This window comes from Thalassophryne amazonica, chromosome 9 (assembly GCF_902500255.1).
Source record: "Thalassophryne amazonica chromosome 9, fThaAma1.1, whole genome shotgun sequence".
NCBI classification, from domain to species: domain Eukaryota; kingdom Metazoa; phylum Chordata; class Actinopteri; order Batrachoidiformes; family Batrachoididae; genus Thalassophryne; species Thalassophryne amazonica.
Genome location: NC_047111.1, coordinates 47,761,045 through 47,786,070, shown reverse-complemented (window position 1 = coordinate 47,786,070; position 25,026 = coordinate 47,761,045). Strand labels below are relative to the sequence as shown.

General features: G+C 39.8%; 1 protein-coding gene across 1 annotated transcript in view; it reads left to right on the top strand.

Moving 5' to 3' along the window:
- Positions 1-22,916, top strand: part of sh3pxd2b (SH3 and PX domains 2B) — a 182,888-nt gene extending 159,972 nt beyond the window's left edge. Inside the window, 9 exon segments of the mRNA XM_034178006.1 lie at positions 1,434-1,565; positions 1,656-1,757; positions 8,771-8,854; positions 10,366-10,483; positions 11,984-12,183; positions 20,515-20,561; positions 20,675-20,800; positions 20,932-22,375; positions 22,378-22,916. Of these exon segments, the coding sequence (XP_034033897.1) occupies positions 1,434-1,565; positions 1,656-1,757; positions 8,771-8,854; positions 10,366-10,483; positions 11,984-12,183; positions 20,515-20,561; positions 20,675-20,800; positions 20,932-22,375; positions 22,378-22,469 (2,345 nt within the window). The 3' untranslated portion in view covers positions 22,470-22,916.
- The last annotated feature ends 2,110 nt before the right edge of the window (positions 22,917-25,026 follow it).

Genomic DNA, 25,026 nt, shown 5'->3' with positions numbered 1-25,026 from the left:
ATAATAATAACAATAATAATAATAGTAACAATAATAATAATCATAATAATACTTTCTTTGTAGGAGTACTGGCCAGCAGAATACCACACAAACACAGTTGCAAATGATCCTGCAATATTAAAATAATTGTAAAGCTCATACTTTAATTTGCATTTTTCTTAAAATAGTTTTTGAGGTCCTGTGACTTGCACTCTGGTGCGACTTACACGTATACCTACAAATCACCCCTAAATTTTGATACTGATTATCATTAAAGTTGAAATTTATCACACATTTCATTTATTTATGAATATTTATCAGGTTTTCATCATTTTTCAATGCTTTTATGATGCATTAAGTGTGCCTAAAACATTTGAACAAAGTAAATTTACTTGAAAATATTTTCCCTCCAAGAGTTTTACTTCTGAGAATAGTGGAATTAGTGCAGATGTTGAAAGCTCATTAATCATTTAAGGCAGCAAAAGGGGGCGGGGAGCATTTTTAATTTATGTGGATATGATTCGGTCCATAAATTTGGACATTCAGGGTTTTGTTTTTTTTTGTCATTGTAGCCAAGTATGAAAATATATTACAGCTGAAGGTAAATAATTAATATGAGCTTGTAGATCAGACTGTCAGTTGGACCACGGTGTCCCTCTTTCCTGTTCTGTCTCTGATTATAAAGCTCACAATTGACCCCTTGACCAAGCAAAACACGTTGCACTTCAGTTTTGATGGCTTTCTGAGTAAATAGAATTTTTTTTAATAGAATTCAGCTGTTGGGAGTCCTCGTGTTTGACTTCTTCGCAGGCTGGCCTCGTGCTAACGTTGGTGGTGGGTCTTTATGGTGCTGATGATTGATTTAACCGTTTACACCTCTTTCCTTTCACTCCACTCGTCAGTCAGCTCTTTCTCTCGTGTCATTTCTCCAATCACTCCGTTGCTTCTGTCACCTCACAGCTGGATGAATCTCCTTCGTATTGACCAGCCTCCTGCTCATAAACATTTTATTCAGTTGTGATCTTAAAGTTATTCTTGACATTTTCTCGGAAATGAATTTTTCACTATTATGGCTCAACAGATGGATTTTGGCTCTTTTTTTTATGTATTTTTAATTTTTTCTTTTTTATAAAGACCATATGTTCCTTTATGTGCATATAAAATGTGACATTTTAAAAGGTTATCTTGCATTCTGTCAATGAAATGCAAACCTTTTAAAAAGGTCAGTCGATGTCTGGTAGGTACACAGAAGGAGTCTTCCAATTCAAAGTTCAGAGGCATTAAATAAGCGCCCAAAAGATGAAACAAAACAAAACACTTTAATAAATGACAGCAGAGTTTGAGTGGAGGCTGTTTTATGCTGTTGAGATTCAATCCATCACCTGCGTAAATGAGAACCGGAAAAGTAAACCACAGTTAAACGGGCGCCTGTTTTGGTTTGATTTCCTGCACAGGTGACTCCTCCGCCGGGGACCCTCTCCTCTTGGACCAGTACGTGGCGGTAACGGACTACGAGAAGCAGGAGAGCTCCGAGATCAGCGTGTACGTGGGTCAGGTGGTGGAGGTGATCGAGAAGAACGAGTCAGGTAGGTCACGTGCAGAATTCAACGTTTGTAGTTCCCTTCGCCTGACCAGTTGCCATCACGCCAAAATGATGTTTGTGTCCTTACTATCAGGATGGTGGTTTGTGAGTTCAGAAGATGCCCAGGGCTGGGTCCCTGCCACCTGCCTCGAGGCACATGATGACCCAGATGACTTCTCATTTCCAGGAGAAGAAGGTATGTAACAACTCTGAATTGCTGTTTACAGTTAGCATTTCTTCAGATAGTGTAACTATGTTAAATATCTCAAACCTTCTGGACATGTGAGTTCTTACTGTTGTATATTAGATCATTTCAAAACTGGCCTTGTACAGCTTTAACGGATGTGTTATTAAAATTTTGTTTCTTCTTTAAAGTTCTAAATTGCTTAAAATTACAAAGATAGCCAAAAATGTTATACTTTTTTCCAAAGCTCATATTTTTGTTGAGATCCCTCCTCCTAACCTGGGTATACATTATATGTAGATTCATGTGAGCTACAGATTCCAAGGTACAAATGACCAGTGTAGTGTAGTCCAGTGTAGTTGTGTAGTGTGTGCTTTGTTGTTGGCCTTGTTTTTTGGCAAGAAATAACTGTAACACTTATATAACTGTAATTATACCCCACCCCCAAACCCCCATCCCTAGTGGGTTAAACCCTGGTCAGACCAAATAATAAAGCCATGAATAATGAGGAACGTATGGATTTGTCAGAAATTTAATTGATTATTCAAATAATGAGCCACGTGTATGATGCTCTTCTGAAGGAATTGCAAGAAACAGATTGTAAAAAAGGCTACAAGGGCTTTCTCAGAGTGGAACCTGCTCTGCTGCAGGTAGCCTCTCCTGTCCTCATAGCCGCTAGGTACTCGGATAATGGGCCTCTAACATCCTTGTACTCACCACTAACATGCTTCTAACATCCTCGTTTGTCCTCGTAGTACCTCATACACAAATCACCCCACAGTATTTTTGCTAAATTTTGAACTTCACGAAATTAGCGCCAGGCTCAGACATGAACCTTGTTAGCCAAGTAATCTGCCTCTAAGAGCCACTATTCTCACACGTTTGTTGAATAACTCCACTCATACCAAAAAAAAAAAAAAAAAAAAAAAACACCCTACGTGGTTCATTATTCATTGTTCATTATTTGGTGTGACCGGGGCTTTAGATGAAATCAGATTTCCAAGACAAAGATAACCCAGTTTCTGAAACATTTAACTTGGAGGTGTGATACAAAAACATATGCACATACAGAAACACGTGCAAAGAAAAAGTGGAAAATTTTGCCTTTGAGCAGTAATTTCCTTAGTGCTGTGGAAACCACCTGGACACCTGAGAGCCTTCACAGAAACTTTGAGTAGTAATTGGTCCCCAGGTGCTAATCAGTGGATATTTCTATAGTTTTTCCTTTGACTACACAGCAAAAAAACACCAGTGTTAAATCCACACTGGCAGGTACATATGATTTATGATTTAACACTGGTGTTCAGGTGTGCACAGCCCCATGGCAAGAGCCAAACTGGATCTTGACCAAAATGCAGTTATGTCAGATGTCCCCTATTTTTCAGAAACTATGTACATTCGTTTCGCAATGCTAATCAATCAATCAATCAATTTTTTTTTTATATAGCGCCAAATCACAACAAACAGTTGCCCCAAGGCGCTTTATATTGTAAGGCAAGGCCATACAATAATTATGTAAAACCCCAACGGTCAAAACGACCCCCTGTGAGCAAGCACTTGGCTACAGTGGGAAGGAAAAACTCCCTTTTAACAGGAAGAAACCTCCAGCAGAACCAGGCTCAGGGAGGGGCAGTCTTCTGCTGGCACTGGTTGGGGCTGAGGGAGAGAACCACGAAAAAGACATGCTGTGGAGGGGAGCAGAGATCGATCACTAATGATTAAATGCAGAGTGGTGCATACAGAGCAAAAAGAGAAAGAAACAGTGCATCATGGGAACCCCCCAGCAGTCTACATCTATAGCAGCATAACTAAGGGATGGTTCAGGGTCACCTGATCCAGCCCTAACTATAAGCTTTAGCAAAAAGGAAAGTTTTAAGCCTAATCTTAAAAGTAGAGAGGGTGTCTGTCTCCCTGATCTGAATTGGGAGCTGGTTCCACAGGAGAGGAGCCTGAAAGCTGAAGGCTCTGCCTCCCATTCTACTCTTACAAACCCTAGGAACTACAAGTAAGCCTGCAGTCTGAGAGCGAAGCGCTCTATTGGGGTGATATGGTACTACGAGGTCCCTAAGATAAGATGGGACCTGATTATTCAAAACCTTATAAGTAAGAAGAAGAATTTTAAATTCTATTCTAGAATTAACAGGAAGCCAATGAAGAGAGGCCAATATGGGTGAGATATGCTCTCTCCTTCTAGTCCCCGTTAGTACTCTAGCTGCAGCATTTTGAATTAACTGAAGGCTTTTTAGGGAACTTTTAGGACAACCTGATAATAATGAATTACAATAGTCCAGCCTAGAGGAAATAAATGCATGAATTAGTTTTTCAGCATCACTCTGAGACAAGACCTTTCGAATTTTAGAGATATTGCGTAAATGCAAAAAAGCAGTCCTACATATTTGTTTAATATGCGCTTTGTAATCTAGATAACTAGATCAATCTAACTGCGCAGATTAAACAGCTAACAGATACAGAAAAAAACCGCTGTGCTCCGGAACAGGAAGTGATACAATATCACAATGAGAGCCAACCACCAGTAGAGGCAAGCAAGAGAATAGAAGAGAAGCTTCTATATTTAACCAAATATACTTTCATTAGCATTACCAGCAAAAATCTATTTAAGCATAAAAATTCAAAAAGAAAAAATAATATAGCACCTTCAACTGCACCACAGACTAAAACAGTTAAATGTGGTCTATTAAACATTAGGTCTCTCTCTTCTAAGTCCCTGTTGGTAAATGATATAATAATTGATCAACATATTGATTTATTCTGCCTTACAGAAACCTGGTTACAGCAGGATGAATATGTTAGTTTAAATGAGTCAACACCCCCGAGTCACACTAACTGTCAGAACACTCGTAGCACGGGCTGAGGCGGAGGATTAGCAGCAATCTTCCATTCCAGCTTATTAATTAATCAAAAACCCAGACAGAGCTTTAATTCATTTGAAAGCTTGACTCTTAGTCTTGTCCATCCAAATTGGAAGTCCCAAAAACCAGTTTTATTTGTTATTATCTATCGTCCACCTGGTCGTTACTGTGAGTTTCTCTGTGAATTGTCAGACCTTTTGTCTGACTTAGTGCTTAGCTCAGATAAGATAATTATAGTGGGCGATTTTAACATCCACACAGATGCTGAGAATGACAGCCTCAACACTGCATTTAATCTATTATTAGACTCTATTGGCTTTGCTCAAAAAGTAAATGAGTCCACCCACCACTTTAATCATATCTTAGATCTTGTTCTGACTTATGGTATGGAAATAGAAGACTTAACAGTATTCCCTGAAAACTCCCTTCTGTCTGATCATTTCTTAATAACATTTACATTTACTCTGATGGACTACCCAGCAGTGGGGAATAAGTTTCATTACACTAGAAGTCTTTCAGAAAGCGCTGTAACTAGGTTTAAGGATATGATTCCTTCTTTATGTTCTCTAATGCCATATACCAACACAGTGCAGAGTAGCTACCTAAACTCTGTAAGTGAGATAGAGTATCTCGTCAATAGTTTTACATCCTCATTGAAGACAACTTTGGATGCTGTAGCTCCTCTGAAAAAGAGAGCTTTAAATCAGAAGTGCCTGACTCCGTGGTATAACTCACAAACTCGCAGCTTAAAGCAGATAACCCGTAAGTTGGAGAGGAAATGGCGTCTCACTAATTTAGAAGATCTTCACTTAGCCTGGAAAAAGAGTTTGTTGCTCTATAAAAAAGCCCTCCGTAAAGCTAGGACATCTTTCTACTCATCACTAATTGAAGAAAATAAGAACAACCCCAGGTTTCTTTTTAGCACTGTAGCCAGGCTGACAAAGAGTCAGAGCTCTATTGAGCTGAGTATTCCATTAACTTTAACTAGTAATGACTTCATGACTTTCTTTGCTAACAAAATTTTAACTATTAGAGAAAAAATTACTCATAACCATCCCAAAGACGTATCGTTATCTTTGGCTGCTTTCAGTGATGCCGGTATTTGGTTAGACTCTTTCTCTCCGATTGTTCTGTCTGAGTTATTTTCATTAGTTACTTCATCCAAACCATCAACATGTTTATTAGACCCCATTCCTACCAGGCTGCTCAAGGAAGCCCTACCATTATTTAATGCTTCGATCTTAAATATAATCTTTGTTAGTTGGCTATGTACCACAGGCTTTTAAGGTGGCAGTAATTAAACCATTACTTAAAAAGCCATCACTTGACCCAGCTATCTTAGCTAATTATAGGCCAATCTCCAACCTTCCTTTTCTCTCAAAAATTCTTGAAAGGGTAGTTGTAAAACAGCTAACTGATCATCTGCAGAGGAATGGTCTATTTGAAGAGTTTCAGTCAGGTTTTAGAATTCATCATAGTACAGAAACAGCATTAGTGAAGGTTACAAATGATCTTCTTATGGCCTCGGACAGTGGACTCATCTCTGTGCTTGTTCTGTTAGACCTCAGTGCTGCTTTTGATACTGTTGACCATAAAATTTTATTACAGAGATTAGAGCATGCCATAGGTATTAAAGGCACTGCGCTGCGGTGGTTTGAATCATATTTGTCTAATAGATTACAATTTGTTCATGTAAATGGGGAATCTTCTTCACAGACTAAAGTTAATTATGGAGTTCCACAAGGTTCTGTGCTAGGACCAATTTTATTCACTTTATACATGCTTCCCTTAGGCAGTATTATTAGACGGTATTGCTTAAATTTTCATTGTTACGCAGATGATACCCAGCTTTATCTATCCATGAAGCCAGAGGACACACACCAATTAGCTAAACTGCAGGATTGTCTTACAGACATAAAGACATGGATGACCTCTAATTTCCTGCTTTTAAACTCAGATAAAACTGAAGTTATTGTACTTGGCCCCACAAATCTTAGAAACATGGTGTCTAACCAGATCCTTACTCTGGATGGCATTACCCTGACCTCTAGTAATACTGTGAGAAATCTTGGAGTCATTTTTGATCAGGATATGTCATTCAAAGCGCATATTAAACAAATATGTAGGACTGCTTTTTTGCATTTACGCAATATCTCTAAAATCAGAAAGGTCTTGTCTCAGAGTGATGCTGAAAAACTAATTCATGCATGTATTTCCTCTAGGCTGGACTATTGTAATTCATTATTATCAGGTTGTCCTAAAAGTTCCCTAAAAAGCCTTCAGTTAATTCAAAATGCTGCAGCTAGAGTACTGACGGGGACTAGAAGGAGAGAGCATATCTCACCCATATTGGCCTCTCTTCATTGGCTTCCTGTTAATTCTAGAATAGAATTTAAAATTCTTCTTCTTACTTATAAGGTTTTGAATAATCAGGTCCCATCTTATCTTAGGGACCTCGTAGTACCATATCACCCCAATAGAGCGCTTCGCTCTCAGACTGCAGGCTTACTTGTAGTTCCTAGGGTTTGTAAGAGTAGAATGGGAGGCAGAGCCTTCAGCTTTCAGGCTCCTCTCCTGTGGAACCAGCTCCCAATTCAGATCAGGGAGACAGACACCCTCTCTACTTTTAAGATTAGGCTTAAACTTTCCTTTTTGCTAAAGCTTATAGTTAGGGCTGGATCAGGTGACCCTGAACCATCCCTTAGTTATGCTGCTATAGACGTAGACTGCTGGGGGGTTCCCATGATGCACTGTTTCTTTTTTCTCTTTTTGCTCTGTATGCACCACTCTGCATTTAATCATTAGTGATCGATCTCTGCTCCCCTCCACAGGATGTCTTTTTCCTGGTTCTCTCCCTCAGCCCCAACCAGTCCCAGCAGAAGACTGCCCCTCCCTGAGCCTGGTTCTGCTGGAGGTTTCTTCCTGTTAAAAGGGAGTTTTTCCTTCCCACTGTAGCCAAGTGCTTGCTCACAGGGGGTCGTTTTGACCGTTGGGGTTTTACATAATTATTGTATGGCCTTGCCTTACAATATAAAGCGCCTTGGGGCAACTGTTTGTTGTGATTTGGCGCTATATAAAAAAATTGATTGATTGATTGATTAACAAGAAGCCATGACCCACATATCCCTAAATAGTGAGGTATTCTGGTATCTACCAGATGCCTTGGAGTCAGTTTTAGGTTGCGTCACAAATTCGTGTGATTAGCTTAACTCATATTGTCTCTATGAGTCAAATGACTAAATTACACTTGCATACGCTTGACTTAATTAATATGCCAATCAGGTCTACGAAATTAACAGATTAATAGTCAGTTCTGAAATAAGTTTGTGTTGTGTTAATACCATTATCTTCAAATGAATGTTAAAACATTATGTTGGTACTAGGCAAACCACCTAGCCTAGCCCAGCCAGTACACTGAGCTGTAAAGCTAGCTAGCTGTTTTTGTTGTTTTGTAGCTGCATTGAAAACAGGCCTGGTCAGCACATTTCTTTTATAACAGTGCATTCTGCTAATCTGTATTTATAGACATAGTTAGGGTATTACTTATTTAGGGGTTTCCATTCTTTTATTTGTATATGATGATTAGCGCCACACAAACACAAAATCATCAACCTAAATTACCAAACCCACCTTCTGCAATTCACACTTGTGTAGGGTTTACATGTCAAGGCACTATTCCACATCATTGAAAGATTGTTTTTTTCTACCCCTCACCCCAGAAAAAAATAAGACAGTATTCACAGCCAACTTCACCTATTACTGCTAATCATTGTTTAGCAATGATTTCTTCAATGAAACAGTCCCCTCCAAAAGTATTGGAACGACAAGGCCAATTCATTTGTTTTTGTTGAACGCTGAAAACATTTGAGTTTTGAAGCAAACGATGAAGATGTGATTATGTTTACAGTGTTAATTTTTATTTTTTGTATTTACAATACAGAACATAGGACATTTACGTTAGGTCACCCAGTTTCTGTGTGGGCAAAAATACTGGAAAAGGTGATTGACAAGCATTTCTTCTGTCTCAGGGGCGTCCTATCAAAATAATTGTTTATCATTAAATGGTACTAACTGTCAGTTGGTTTTTATGATAGAAATTTCGTACAGACATCACATTCACTTCCTGTTTGCTCACTCGCTGCTCTGTGATGCCAGTGCCTCGGAGATTCTGGTCACTGCCAAGGCACGTGGGCCATCGCAGAACTTTAGGGGATCTATTCGGCACAGGCTTTGGGCAAGGTGGAGCGCATGCCTTTCTTCTTCCCCTATTCTGAATTCCTGTGTGTGCATGGGCAAGTGTGTGCATGTGTATATGTATGTGTGTGTGTTTGCATATATTGCATGAGAGATCCAAGCATGCAGAGTTTAATATATGTACAGTATATTTCCATTGGTACCACATCAAGCCCAGAAGGGGACTTGCATCTACCACAATACAAAATGCACCATCTTGTAAAGGTCCTGTCTCTGCCTCCTTTTAAACAGCAGTACTTTCAGGTGCGATACTGCATTCGCTGTACTGTACTGTTGTGACGAAAAGGGAGTTGAGCCAAAAGGCGAAGCTCCCGATCTCCTGGTCAGTCTTCGTTCCTACTCTCACCTATGGTCATGAGGGTTGGGTCATGATCGAAAGAACTAGCGGTACAAGCAGCCAAAATGGGCTTCCTCAGGAGGGTGGCTGGTGTCTCCCTTGGAGATAAGGTGAGAAGTTCGGTCAACCATGGGGAGCTCAGAGTAGAGTCCCTGCTCCTTCACGTTGAAAGGAGCCAGCTGAGGTGGTTCGAGCATCTGGTAAGGATGCCTCCTGGACTCCTCCCTAAGGAGGTGTTCCAGGCACATCCATCTGGGAGAAGACACCGGGGAAGACCCAGGACTAGGTGGAGAGATTATATCTCCACACTGGCATGGGAACAGCTTCGGCTGGGTAATGTATTAATGTCTGTGATCCCAACACATTGCGTCATGAAAGTATGCTAAAGATTTTATCAGGTCGCGTCCAACTCACTTGGCTGTGGCTTGAAATTAAGTCTATGGGAACAGGCCTTGGCAAATACAATAGATTTTGTGTAATGCTCGACCTTGGCCTTGTTTGACTGTCTTGACCTTGGAGACCGAGGACTCGGACTTCGCCTTGGCCCAGGGGAGATGGACTTGATTGCAACACTGACAAACACTCAATGTGTTTTAGAGCAGTGGTTCTCAAACTGGTCTTTAAGGACCATTTACAGCTACACATTTTCCATGTCTCCCTGCTCCTCTGGGGTTGGTGGTCCATGAGGTCTTGTTTGAGAACAAATGTTTTTGAGGAAGCCTGCTAACAAACAAATATCATTGGTGAGCGTAATTATTTTTTCAACAAGAAAATGTTTAACCAATACTAATAACACAACTTATATGTCTGTTTTTGACAGATCTATACCTCATAACCACCTGTTTGAGTGTTACGTGAAATATACGTGTGCGTTTCTAGTCCAGTCATACATTTGTCCTGTTCGTGGTGAGGCTGTGTATGAGTTTTCTGTTACACACGTGTGTATCTTACATCTTCTCACTCCACAACATGCTGCTCAAGCCTTGCCTTATTAAATTACAGCAGAGCCATTGACATTTCATGGTGGCAAAATGCACAGTCATATCTTGAATTACATATTGGTTCAAAGTATTTTGATGAAGACATATATTTTCACATGTTGATTGCATCCTTTTTAAAAAAACAAAAACAAAATGAAAGTTTTTCCTTCTCATTCCAGAAGACAAATATTCGGTCATTTACCCGTACTCAGCAAGGGATCAAGATGAGATTGACCTGGAGAGAGGCATGATTGTGGAAGTCATTCAGAAGAATTTGGAAGGATGGTGGAAGATCAGGTATCTCTCTGTGTAACATGATTTAGAGGGTGTGTGTGTTGCTTCTATAAATCTCCATCTGAGAGCTACCAAATTTAGCTAACCTTGGTTCAGGTGTTTTATTAAAGCATATTTCTGTGGACTGGGTGGTGATTTTCATGGTTTTAGTGCATCAGGAACCGTGGTGTGTTAGGGTCAGTGTGGAGTGGAGGGAGTATTAGCTAAGCTACAATATCTGCTAACAATGCTAAGGTCTAGATCAAAAATAATGAAGCCAAAGTGTGACATACTATCAAAATCTAAAAATGGTCTTTTTTGTGAAATGTTATCATTTTAGGTATGGTTATATATCAGAGTTTCAATATTTCTATTGGTCTCGGTTCAGTCATTGCTAGAAATGATCATTGCATATATACTATAATGTGCTAGAACGTAACAGTATCTTCTTTAGTCTGCAGAAGCATAAAACAAAGAAATTCTGTCCATTAGTTCCTGGTATTATTGAACAAGTAATATAATTATTCTGTTGAAGCAGAGTAGGAGATATAGCTAAGGTTTTGACACAAATAAATCAAGGACTTATTCTCAGCGTTACACTTGCGACAGTGTTACCTTGCTTTAGAAACATGATGTTTTCGAGGAAATTACATTTCTACCTTTACAAAAATGTATTACTGTGTGTTAGTATGAAGCACAAACAAACAAACTGACAAAACACAAGGTTATTTCTTTAACATTAAACTTTAAATGATAATGCTAAATATCAATGTCACACAAAATTGATGAAAAAAGTGCCATTTTGGGGGTAGATTTCGTACATATTTGCAAAAACAAATAAATGTACTCCAGTAAATCAGTAAATTCAGTAAATAAATGTAATCCACTAAATGTAATGTGGTTAGTATTTCTCACTAACCACCACAACTGCCCCGAATGCATCATCAGGCCAGCATCCACAAACCATCGGGTATCTACACTTTGCCTGAAGGCACATGGGAGACTCAAGTCTCCATTTGATTGGTTCTCTGAAAATCCTTCAGTGACTTGGAAATGTTCATGTATCATCCCCTAACTTTTACAGAGAATTGGTGTGATGAATTTAGGTTTAATTTGCCCATATATGTATGGGCTCTGAAAATGGAGATCAGTCAAGCAGCAGATATGAAAATGAAAATTTTTATATTAAACTTTTGATAGCACTTTTTCCTTGTGTAAGAATAATTTAATCCTGAACAGATCGTGTCCGATGTCCTTGCAGTTTAATGTTAAATTTCTAAATCCTCTGGGTTTACTGTATGCTGTACATCCACCTATAGAATAGTCACCCACGAAAATACAAACCAGTGTCAGGAAGTTGGAAAGGTTAATAGCATAAATTAATACAAGAGTAAGTAACAGAGAGAAGGGCTAAATTGATTTGCATTAATATTATAGATAACTGACTGACATTTGTCTGATATTTTGTTGCACTGTCTGTATAGTCAGTGTAAATTTCTGACCATCTGAGTCTCCTTCACTCAGGTACCAGGGCCGCGAGGGCTGGGCCCCCGCCTCCTACCTGAAGAAGACTGACCTTCAGGCCCAGAAGCAGTCAGCAGGGATTGTCGCTCACTCTAGCACGAATGACCTCGATGGGTTTTCCAAACAGAACCAGCAAAACAACGCAGCCAAAGACAACAGAGAAAACAGACTCTCTTTTTTCTCCGATAACAACAAATTTAGTAAGCAAAATCAACTCTTATAGTCATCTTATTTTATTGACTTTATCATGCACTGATAAACATCACAGCAAAATCACCCGTGTTAAATTAACACTGCCAGTGTCTATATATTCCTCAGAGGTGATGGTCTAGTGATCAAGCATTGGGCTTGAGACCAGAGGATCCTCAGTTCAAATCCCAGCCTGATTGGAAAAGGGCCCTTGTGCAAGGTCTTTAATCCCCTAGTTGCTCCCGCTGTGTAGTGAGCTCCTTGTATGGCAGCACCCTCACATCGGGGTGAATGTGAGGCATTATTGTAAAGCGCTTTGAACATCTAATGCAAATGGAAAAGTGCAGTCCATTTGATTTAATACTGGTGATTTTGCTGTAATAATACTAAAATGTGCTACTTTTAAAAAAGTATTCTGTAAAATTTAACTGATATTGATACAGTATTGATTCACTGAGATTTGATTCTTTTTTATTTTGCAATATCAGGTTTGAGTTTTGACAAACAAATCTGTTTTCTCAATTTTACCATACTTGAATAAATTTCCCCTTTATGTTACTTTCTTTTAATATAATCAGTGGTGGGCACACTTCCGATAATCCGATAACAGATAATTATCGAAGATAATGTTTTCATAATCAGATTATCTTTTTAGATTTAAAAACGATTATCGGACTAATTATCTTCCAATGAATTGTCGTCCGATAACTTTTAGACCGATAATGTAAACATTGAGACCTACCTGTTGAAAGTTTCCTGTGATGAAAAAAGTGGTCCTTTTTATTTTTTTCAAAAAATAAATGGATTTGATTCATATGTTTTTAGACATGCTTGAACCCTCGTGCGCATGCATGAGTTTTTTCACGCGTGTCGGTGACGTCATTCGCCTGTGGGCAGGCCTTGAGTGACGAGTGCTCCACCCCGCCCGTCGGAATCTCTTTGTCTGAATAGCCGCTGCGGACGGCGCGCGTTGCTTTATCAACATTTTTTCTGGACCTGTGAGGGATATCCGAGTGGACACTATTCGAGAAATTAAGATGGTTTTCGGTGAAAAGTTTAACGGCTGATGAGAGATTATGGGGTGTTTCTGTCGGTGTAAGGACTTCCCACGGGGCGGGACGTCACGCCTGAAAACATCCTAATTTAAGGCTTAATTCACCCAGGACGTCGTGAGAGAACAGAGAAGATTCAGAAGAGGCCGGCATGAGGACTTTTGCGGACATTCCACTGTTTAAGGACATTTTGTAATGAAAGACGTGCGCGCAAATTCGCCGAGTCGTTTCCGTGACGACTCAGCGAATGTGTGCGCCGCGACAGGAAAAACACTTCCGTGTTGAAAACCATTTGTAAAATTTAGGCGGCTTTTGATGGCTTTCAACAAGTGAGTAACTGAGAAATTGATTAACAGCTTGGGCATGTTCCAACTTGCCCGTTAAGGTTTCCAACAGAGGTGTTTTTCCTGTCGCGACCCCCCGCGGTCGGGTCCGGCCCGACATGCGACTCTGCCCGCACGTTCTTTCATTACAAAATGTCCGTTAATAATGGACTGTCCGAATAAAACTCCTCATGCAGACTTCTTCTGAAAGTTCTCTGTTCTCTGACGACTTACTGGGTCAACAGAGCCTGAAATGTGGAAGTTTTCAACTTGAAACGGCGAGACGCTGCCGCCTCGAAGCGCAGATCGCCGTCAGGCACCGTGGGCCGTCCTTAAAGCGACACTTACAGACCAAAATCTCTCATCAGCCGTTAAAATTTTTACCAAAAACCAGCTGAATTTATCGAATGGTGTCCACTCAGTTGTGCCTTACAGTTTTTGAAAACATTTTGATCAAACAAAGCAGCAGTCTCTGAGCCATTCCTAAACAATGAAAAAACGACGAGAGGGTGGGCCACTCCTCACTCAAAGACTGCCCACAGGCGAATGACGTAACCGACAGGCGTGAAAAAACTCTTGCATGCCTACGAGGGTTTCAATCATGTCTGATGTAATCACACGTGATTCAAATCCATATGGTTTTTGAAAAAAATAATAAGGTCCGTTACTTTTATCACAGACCTCGAATACATAGTTCTACCCTCTGCAAACAGAAGACAGCTAGTTTCAGGAGAAACCATTCTACCCTCTGCAGGCAAAGAAGAACTAGTCACAAAAAACAAAAAAAATCATTTTCTTTAACACCATACTGATACGCTGGCATATCACCCAAGTCATCCAGAGGCATACATTTTTAACTTATGGTTCAAATTTAGCCCTCAAACACGCTGGAGGGACTACATCTCTCGGCTGGCTTGGGAACGCCTTGGGGTTCCCCTGGAGGTGCTGGGGGAGGTGTGTGTGGATCGGAAGGTCTGGGCGGCTTTGCTTGAGCTGCTGCCCCCGCGACCCGACTCCGGATAAAGCGGAAGAAAATGGATGGATGGATGGTTCAAATTTTAACCAAACTAATTTTGGACAAGTTATTTAAAATTACTGTCATGCCTGAAGTTTTATAAAGTGAAAACATCAGATATATGTTTTAGTTTTAAAGTAATGTGCTAATTTTTAAGGTTTTGTGAGCACATGCTGTGCCCAGCAGTGCATTATGGGTAATCTCAGTACATTCACGACAGGACAAATGCATTTCAGACACTCTGTTCAGGCTCCACGGACAGTAGCATTAAACTCTAGTGCCTAAAACTCTCGTGAATATCTTCTCTGGGTTTACAGCGTTATTGTATTTGTGTTTGTTAAATTCATCTAAATGTAGCAGACACGGATTATCTGGAATTTTGTTTTGGCAAGTTTTCAAGGCCTGTACTGCCATCTGTTGGCCAGTAGTGTTCATGGCAGTATTCACCCTAAGTACTAAGCATCTGGGCACCAGTAGATGGCAGTGTTCTATTTATTTTCACCCCAGTTATATCAGATGGTTGTCAAATCAACTTTTTGGCTTTGCAAGTGGCTTTTTTTTTTTTTTTTACAAATTAAGTTTAAAAATAAAACAACAACAACAGCAAAAAACATTACAAGACAACTCTGCGGTGTTTGCACAGGCACAGTGTGAGCGGTTGGATGCTTGTAGTCCCTCAGCAGCAGGATACACTCACGACGGCCGACCAGAATAATATCAACAGGTTTGATTTCATTCGACCATACGATTGGCGATCAGGAGGTGGTCGTGAGATGTTAAACGCAGCTTGTTACTCCATGTACACTATACGATGCAGGACGCGCGATTAACCTGAAACTCGGTCCAAAAATTTCTCACACGAACAAAAAATCATCTGAAAAAGGGCCAAAACTCGCACAGTGTAAAGCCAACATTTATGTGTCAACACAATATTGAGTGCACATTTTACAACATCATAAAACATGCGCACGACACTAATAAAACATGCGCACATTCTCTCCACATGCAAAACATTTTGCAATGACACTTCCAGGGCTCCATAAAAATGCCTGTTTTTACAAATAAAAAATGGAATATTTTACAAAAGCACATTTATCTGTAAACACCAACACACGACACACGTCACATAACGTGTTGGTTTACATAATGAATGACAGCAGAGGCACTTTTACCAGAATCTTTTGCAATCTGTCTGTTTGTTACAAAACCTCAGAATTAGTGCATTATTCAACATTAAAAGATATATGTTATATTTTAACTTTGTACAAATGACAGAACTGACATTAATGGAGTTATTCTATCAGTATTCACACAAAACCATAAGTCAGGATGCCTTTATTTTTCAAGACCTCCGCCTGACACGAAGCATTGTGATTGGTAGAGAGCTGCTTTTGTGGCTGCTTTCAGGGGCTTCAGTGCTGTAGCTGTGTAGCTTCCAGAAGGGGGCAGCATGTTCAAACATAGAATGCTGACTCTTTGTTTGGGTCTTGTCACTTTTTATGTTTCCAAAGCGATCGTGGTGTTTAAACTCAAATTCAGCTTGTTAGCAGTTGCAAATTTTCCAGAGACAATACTGGAATTTATCGGTTATCTGTAACTTCCAATATATTTTTGGGTAGTTCATTGGTTTATCTCTATCAAAGATAACTTTTCAGTTATCTGATTATCTGTTATCGAAGTTAATTTTTTGGTTATCTGTGCCCACCACTGAATATAATGCCCTTGTGTTGCATATCAAATGTTCATAACAATTTCAGAGTTCTGAATGTGAGACACATATTTGTCTAAAACATTGTCTTAAGATATGTGCTATGATTAAATTTATGGTGAAAAGTTGAGTAGAACACAGGAGGTGGATGACACCGTTGACTGTGTATTGTTATGTTCAACTCTACAACAGTTCAAACAGGATAAGGAACTGAAATGCAAGGGGGCAGCAGTAAAAATGTAACAGGTTTATTAATGAAATGCTGAGCTCTAGTGAGGACACAGGAGGAAGGAATGACACTGGGTACCTCTGGTGCTTTGTGAGGATTGCCGAGGCCACGTGGTGACTGGGTGGAAGCTGTGGCAGCAGGATGGTTCTGGAGATCCAAAAAACAAACACATTAATGACTCGAGTGACACCATAAAGTTGAGAAGCTTCAGATACGCAGGTATAAAGTCAAAGAGAAATCTGCAAATCAAATCAAATCAAATCATTTTATTTATATAGCGCCAAATCACAACAAACAGTTGCCCCAAGGCGCTTTATATTGTAAGGCAAAGCCATACAATAATTATGGAAAAACCCCAACGGTCAAAACGACCCCCTGTGAGCAAGCACTTGGCAACAGTGGGAAGGAAAAACTCCCTTTTAACAGGAAGAAACCTCCAGTAGAACCAGGCTCAGGGAGGGGCAGTCTTCTGCTGGACTGGTTGGGGCTGAGGGAGAGAACCGGGAAAAAGACATGCTGTGGAGGGGAGCAGAGATCAATCACTAATGATTAAATGCAGAGTGGTGCATACAGAGCAAAAAGAGAAAGAAACACTCAATGCATTATGGGAACCCCCCAGCAGTCTAAGTCTATAGCAGCATAACTAAGGGATGGTTCAGGGTCACCTGATCCAGCCCTAACTATAAGCTTTAGCAAAAAGGAAAGTTTTAAGCCTAATCTTAAAAGTAGAGAGGGTGTCTGTCTCCCTGATCTGAATTGGGAGCTGGTTCCACAGGAGAGGAGCCTGAAAGCTGAAGGCTCTGCTCCCATTCTACTCTTACAAACCCTAGGAACTACAAGTAAGCCTGCAGTCTGAGAGCGAAGCGCTCTATTGGGGTGATATGGTACTATGAGGTCCCTAAGATAAGAAGGGACCTGACTAAACCTTATAAGTAAGAAGAAGAATTTTAAATTCTATTCTAGAATTAACAGGAAGCCAATGAAGAGAGGCCAATATGGGTGAGATATGCTCTCTCCTTCTAGTCCCCGTCAGTACTCTAGCTGCAGCATTTTGAATTAACTGAAGGCTTTTCAGGGAACTTTTAGGACAACCTGATAATAATGAATTACAATAGTCCAGCCTAGAGGAAATAAATGCATGAATTAGTTTTTCAGCATCACTCTGAGACAAGACCTTTCGAATTTTAGAGATATTGCGTAAATGCAAAAAAGCAGTCTTACATATTTGTTTAATATGCGCTTTGAATGACATATCCTGATCAAAAATGACTCCAAGATTTCTCACAGTATTACTAGAGGTCAGGGTAATGCCATCCAGAGTAAGGATCTGGTTAGACACCATGTTTCTAAGATTTGTGGGGCCAAGTACAATAACTTCAGTTTTATCTGAGTTTAAAAGCAGGAAATTAGAGGTCATCCATGTCCTTATGTTTGTAAGACAATCCTGCAGTTTAGCTAATTGGTGTGTGTCCTCTGGCTTCATGGATAGATAAAGCTGGGTATCATCTGCGTAACAATGAAAATTTAAGCAATGCCGTCTAATAATACTGCCTAAGGGAAGCATGTATAAAGTGAATAAAATTGGTCCTAGCACAGAACCTTGTGGAACTCCATAATTAATCTTAGTCTGTGAAGAAGATTCCCCATTTACATGAACAAATTGTAATCTATTAGACAAATATGATTCAAACCACCGCAGCGCAGTGCCTTTAATACCTATGGCATGCTCTAATCTCTGTAATAAAATTTTATGGTCAACAGTATCAAAAGCAGCACTGAGGTCTAACAGAACAAGCACAGAGATGAGTCCACTGTCTGAGGCCATAAGAAGATCATTTGTAACCTTCACTAATGCTGTTTCTGTACTATGATGAATTCTAAAACCTGACTGAAACTCTTCAAATAGACCATTCCTCTGCAGATGATCAGTTAGCTGTTTAACAACTACCCTTTCAAGAATTTTTGAGAGAAAAGGAAGGTTTGAGATTGGCCTATAATTAGCTAAGATAGCTGGGTCAAGTGATGACTTTTTAAGTAATGGTTTAATTACTGCCACCTTAAAAGCCTGTGGTACATAGCCAACTAATAAAGATAGATTGATCATATTTAAGATCGAAGCATTAAATAATGGTAGGGCTTCCTTGAACAGCCTGGTAAGAATGGGGTCTAATAGACATGTTGATGGTTTGGATGAAGTAACTAATGAAAATAACTCAGACAGAACAATCTGAGAGAAAGAGTCTAACCAAATACCGGCATCACTGAAAGCAGTCAAAGATAACGATCTTTGGGATGGTTATGAGTAATTTTTTCTCTAATAGTTAAAATTTTATTAGCAAAGAAAGTCATGAAGTCATTACTAGTTAAAGTTAAAGGAATACTCGGCTCAATAGAGCTCTGACTCTTTGTCAGCCTGGCTACAGTGCTGAAAAGAAACCTGGGGTTGTTCTTATTTTCTTCAATTAGTGATGAGTAGTAAGATGTCCTAGCTTTACGGAGGGCTTTTTTTATAGAGCAACAGACTCTTTTTCCAGGCTAAGTGAAGATCTTCTAAATTAGTGAGACGCCATTTCCTCTCCAACTTACGGGTTATCTGCTTTAAGCTGCGAGTTTGTGAGTTATACCACGGAGTCAGGCACTTCTGATTTAAAGCTCTCTTTTTCAGAGGAGCTACAGCATCCAAAGTTGTCTTCAATGAGGATGTAAAACTATTGACGAGATACTCTATCTCACTTACAGAGTTTAGGTAGCTACTCTGCACTGTGTTGGTATATGGCATTAGGGAACATAAAGAAGGAAACATATCCTTAAACCTAGTTACAGCGCTTTCTGAAAGACTTCTAGTGTAATGAAACTTATTCCCCACTGCTGGGTAGTCCATCAGAATAAATGTAAATGTTATTAAGAAATGATCAGACAGAAGGGAGTTTTCAGAGAATACTGTTAAGTCTTCAATTTCCATACCATAAGTCAGAACAAGATCTAAGATATGATTAAAGTGGTGGGTGGACTCATTTACATTTTGAGCAAAGCCAATTGAGTCTAATAATAGATTAAATGCAGTGTTGAGGCTGTCATTCTCAGCATCTGTGTTGATGTTAAAATCGCCCACTATAATTATCTTATCTGAGCTAAGCACTAAGTCAGACAAAAGGTCTGAAAATTCACAGAGAAACTCACAGTAACAACTAGGAGGACGATAGATAATAACAAATAAAACTGGTTTTTGGGACTTCCAATTTGGATGGACAAGACTAAGAGTCAAGCTTTCAAATGAATTAAAGCTCTGTCTGGGTTTTTGATTAATTAAACAAACACAGAGGACCAGAGGTACCACTTGGGAGTTGGAATAAACTGGCAACACTTTGGAGGAAATCCGGAGAATAAGTAGCCTGGTGATTGAGGTGCAGGTGTGACAGTTGGCTTAGGTGTCCGTAATCAGCAGTCAACAGTCCACAGTGTGAGTGGCAGGAGCAGAGGAGGAGAGAGACAGACATCACCAAAACACAGAGGATCGCTTCCCACCTGTTGTCTTCTTGTGTGGACTCTGCATGTTCTCCCTGTGTCTGCGTGGGTTCTCTCCGGTGTCTTCCCACATCCATTGGAATCTTTAAATTGTCCGTAGGTGTGCGTGCAAGTGTCAGTTGGTTTGTTTGTCTATATGTGACCCTGCACAAACTGCCGTCCTGTCCAGGGTGTACCCTGCCTCATGCCCTATGATTGCTGGGATAAGCTCCACCCCCAACCCTTAAGTGGAGTAAGTAGGTATAGAAAATGGATGGATATAAATACAGGAATTAATAACTGTGCTGAAGATGGCTGGGATATTTTATTCCTAATGTCTTTTTGAATAAGAAATCTACTAATCTGAAGGTTACAAGTGTTCTGAATGTTCTCCAAGTTTCAAAATGGAATCTTAGACTAATCTTCTTCTGCAATACAATTGCTCTTTCATATCGGCAAAGATAATGTATAACTCCAGAAAAATGATGGCTTGCAACTCTTATTTCCACAGAAGTAGGATCAAGGCAGAGACCTCCACCACGTAGAGATCTTACCATTGTAAGCAAATTTATTTGAATGAAATCATTTGACATGTGTGTATTATAAAGTATTTTGTGATGCCTCTGTATTTATTTCATGTTTGTGTTTTACTTTTTCCTCACGTTCCACAGCCACGTGGTATGAATCTACCAAAACCACCAACTCCTCCACAAGTTGAGGAAGAGTTCTACACCATTGCAGACTTTCAGACCACCATCCCTGATGGCATCAGCTTCCAGGCTGGAATCAAAGTTGAGGTACGGTAAGCACAAGCTAACCATATTTTAAAATGCAGCTTTAGAAATTATCAAGAGGAATAAAGATGTTAAAGTGCTAAAGTAGCAGTAAAAAAATAAATAATAAACAAATACTTTTTTTTACTGACCAGGTGATTGAGAAGAATGCAAGTGGTTGGTGGTATATCCAGATAGAAGACAAAGAAGGATGGGCACCGGCCACCTTTATTGACAAATACAAGAAGACCAGCAATGCCCTGCGACCTAATTTTTTAGCTCCATTACCCAATGAGATGGAGAAACTGAAACTAGATAATGGTAGTTCATCAAATGCCTCATGTACAGAAGACAAATGGTCTAAACCTTTGCCAGATGAGCCAAGTGCTACTGAGTCTTCAGCCCGGCCCAAGCTGAGAGACTGGAAGTCCAGTGCTAGCAAGGGAGCCTGTGTCTTCTCTGGGCCTTTACCGCCAGCGCCAGCTGCCCCTCCACTGGAGGAGAAACCAGCTCTGCCACCACGGAGGGAATCAATAAATAAGAGTTTTGAAACAGAGTCTGCAGAGAAATCAAGAGCTGATCCTTCCAAGCATTTACCCCCCAAACCTTCAGGCCCTGGAGTCATCATTCCATTATGTACCCCCAAGCAAGCTCCCTTTAAACCAGAGAAACCACCGGAGCCCAAGAAAGAAGACAAGAGCAAGGCTCTTCACCTTCGGAATGAGATGGGACTTGAGTGTGGCCACAAAGTCTCTGCTAAAGAGGTAAAGAAGTTTAACCTGAAACCAGTACCTAAGCAGCCACCAAAACAAAAACCAGACCTGCTGGAGGAGAAGCCAGATGCAACTGCCCAAGCAGTGCTTATGAAGCCTAAACCTGTGATCAGACCTAAACCTGTCCCAGCTGCCAAACCAGATCCCCCATCAGAGAATAAACTAGACATCACCAATCTGAGGAGCAAGTTGAGGCCATCAAAAACTACAGATGTCTGCTCTGCATCAAATGAAGGGAACCATCAGAATGACACCCCTGCAGCTCCCAACATTTCCTTCCCCAGTTCATCTTGTAGTTCTCCTTCCATCAATATCCCTCCTGTGATTAATGGGAGGTACTGTGATGAGATCAAATTACCCACAAAACAAATCAGTAGTCATAATCAGGATAACTCACCCCCTGCAAAACCAGCAGTGCCTCCTCATAAGGATCCCCCTCAAAGACCTCCTGCAATGGCTCCAAGAAGGCCACCTCCTCCGAAGAAGACTGACCTAGCCAGCCCAACAGAGCTCAAGTCTCCATCTGCTCTGAAAGAAATTCAGGACATTTCAAAGCCTGGACCCCCTCAACTCAGTAGACCCCCTCCACCTAAGCCTAAAGGGTTTGCTCAACCCCCTCCAAACAAGGAGAAGGAAGAGTCTAAGATCAGTAAAGTCCCAATTCCTCCGAAGCCCCATCTGAAGAGTGAGAAGCCAGGTCCACCAAAGGACAAGCTTCCACCTTTGCTTAAGGAACCAAGTAAGGATGAGCTCTATCTAGCTGTCGCAGACTTTGAAGGAGATGAACAAACATCAAGCTTCAAGGTGGGTACAGTGTTTGAAGTGCTGGAAAAAACAGCAGCGGATGGTGGTTCTGTAAAAATGTCAGTGAAGAAAATGAGGGCTGGATTCCCTCAAATTACTTGAGCAAGAAGCCTTAGGTCATGAAGAAGCTCAGATTTAATGCCATATGAATAAGAATAGAAAAGAATATCGCTACTTTTATTAGCCTTTTTTATTTATAGGTACCTTTTTAATTGATACTTTTTTGTATTTTAATTGACTTTTTTTTACATTTCATTTTGACAAATATATTCTACCTAATCTAAAGAGCAATAACACATTCCCTTGTTGGGTGTTGTGATTTTTTTATTTTTATTCTGATATTACATGAAACCTTTGCTAACGAAGACATTTGCCTCCAGTGCTGTGTGTTAGTTTGGTAGTTACATAGAATAGATGCTACAACAGTAGTACACATATCTATTTAGATGCCTTCTGTGTTAGTGTGCCTCAGTAAAATGCAAAGTGATGCAGTTCATGATGTGTTGTATGCAACTGTGGAAAAAAGTCCTTGTTTGATTGAAAATATAACATGTTACAACACAGGAGACACTAGATGCATAGTTAAATCGGGACTGTTTTTCCCTACCAATGACCTTGGGAAAAATGTCTACATGTGTACGTCTACATGTAAAAATATCAAATTTATACAGCATATTCAACTTAGCTTTTCAGGTCAAGTACTAACGTATTTTCTGGACTACAAGTCACTTTTGTGTATTGAATGAGGTACTGTTATTTAGCACCACTAAACTGGATGCCAACTCCTGTAAAAGAAGATGATATGAATGAGAGACATTCTGTGTCTGAGAACCAGTTAATTTAAGAAATCTTGCTCTCAAACTGAAAGACCACACTTTTCTTTTTTTTTTTTTTTTTTTTTAAAAAGGGAATGTAACTTTTATACTGCTTGGCATTCCACTTGTTTACATTGGGTGAGATAACAAGAACAGCAAAGAGCAGGACAGCTAGGCATTTTCAAACATTTATTTTCATTGAACAGAGCCACTGAACAGCCATTTTCATCTGTTCAGTGGTCTCAAAAAGCAGTTTAATCTGATTTTTTTTTTGTGTGCCTGGTATGGGAACACTAATTAATCATTAACTTCTGCTTGCGAACACGTTTGAATTATATCTTAACACTGCACCAAGTTTTCAATCCTTTAATTACATGTTTACCTTATCTGTGATTCGGTGATCATGAGAAGCGTTTTACTCTTGAGATTTCTGTTCCTGGTGCTTCTGGTGCTTCTGGTTTAATTAAATGTAATTTAATTGCAAAACCAATTTAATTAAATTAATTAATTAATTAAATTAATTTTGCATCTTGTTGCATAAAGCAGTACCACCACATTTAAAAAAAAAGCAACATAGATTGGTGCAACCATCTTACTTTTTTCACACCTTTTCATGTTGCATTTTTGGAGAGATATGACTAATATTCTGGTGTGACTTATAGTCCGGCAAATACGGCAATAGAATTACCAGAACAGTTGTGGTAATGTTAAATTGAAGTGTTATTATTTATAAACATGTATTTGAGTGTCTGCAGCAATGTAAATTTTTTTCTTCTTGTACTGCATAAATATTATTGCATTGAGTTGCAAAGATGTGCACTTTTATGGTTTTTGAGGGACTTACATTTTAAGGTTTGCACATGCTGAAGTAGAAGGAACAGCACCAGAAAGATTCCATTAGATTAACCATTACTGTAACCATGTTTATATACTCACATCAGAGATATTCACCAGTGTTAATGATGCGGCTGACAGCGTCCAAACAAGGATGAAAAGAAGCCACTTCTTTAAATTGCCGTCACACTATGACTCAAAAATAAGTAATTGATATCTTTCCAAGAGTATTTGCAAAAGTATATTGGTTGTCTGTTATGGACTGCAGTTCCCCCTGGGAGGGTTGGTGTAGACTCTCACCTGCTTCAAGCTATGGTTTCTGGGGATAAGCGCTGGCACAGATGGAGTTCACTGCATAGTGCTCAACACTGCTATTTATCCGGTAAGAGATAAGCAGTCAATTGTGAACATTCACTTCCAGTTGACACACACTTGGGCAACAAGTCAGTATGCAGCATTGCACCTCCAGAGATCCGTCTTCAGGTCCTGTTAGCACAACTGTCAAGCTAAGTGGGCTTGAGCCAGCCAGGGATTCTACACCACACCACATCGACAGTCTATTTGCATGTTTCTCAGTGGAATCTTGGAAACTCTTTGACCTGAAGGTGAGCACATCGAGCATCCAGGCATAAGTTTCTATATTTACGGCAATGGATTTTTGTTTTGTAAGGAGAAAGCAAAAAAAAAGTATTTAGCATTTATTTTTTGGTAACAAATTCTGGATATCACCCAATAACAAGAAGAAAACTTTGCAAGCAGTGGAAATGAGGTTTAAAGGACTCGAACTCTTAAGGAAAAATATCCAGTAAAAATAATAAATAAATTAATGTCCAATTCAGCTAAATCAACAGTTGGTGAATAATGAAAAACAAAGATGAAATAATGATTTTTTTTTTTGAATTAGTTATTTATCGCTCTCTCTCTCTCTCACACACCACACACCTGCTCACCTTCTACTGCTTAGTCAATTAAGGGTCGCGGGGGGCTGGAGCCTATCCCAGCTGTCATAGAGCATGAGGCGGGG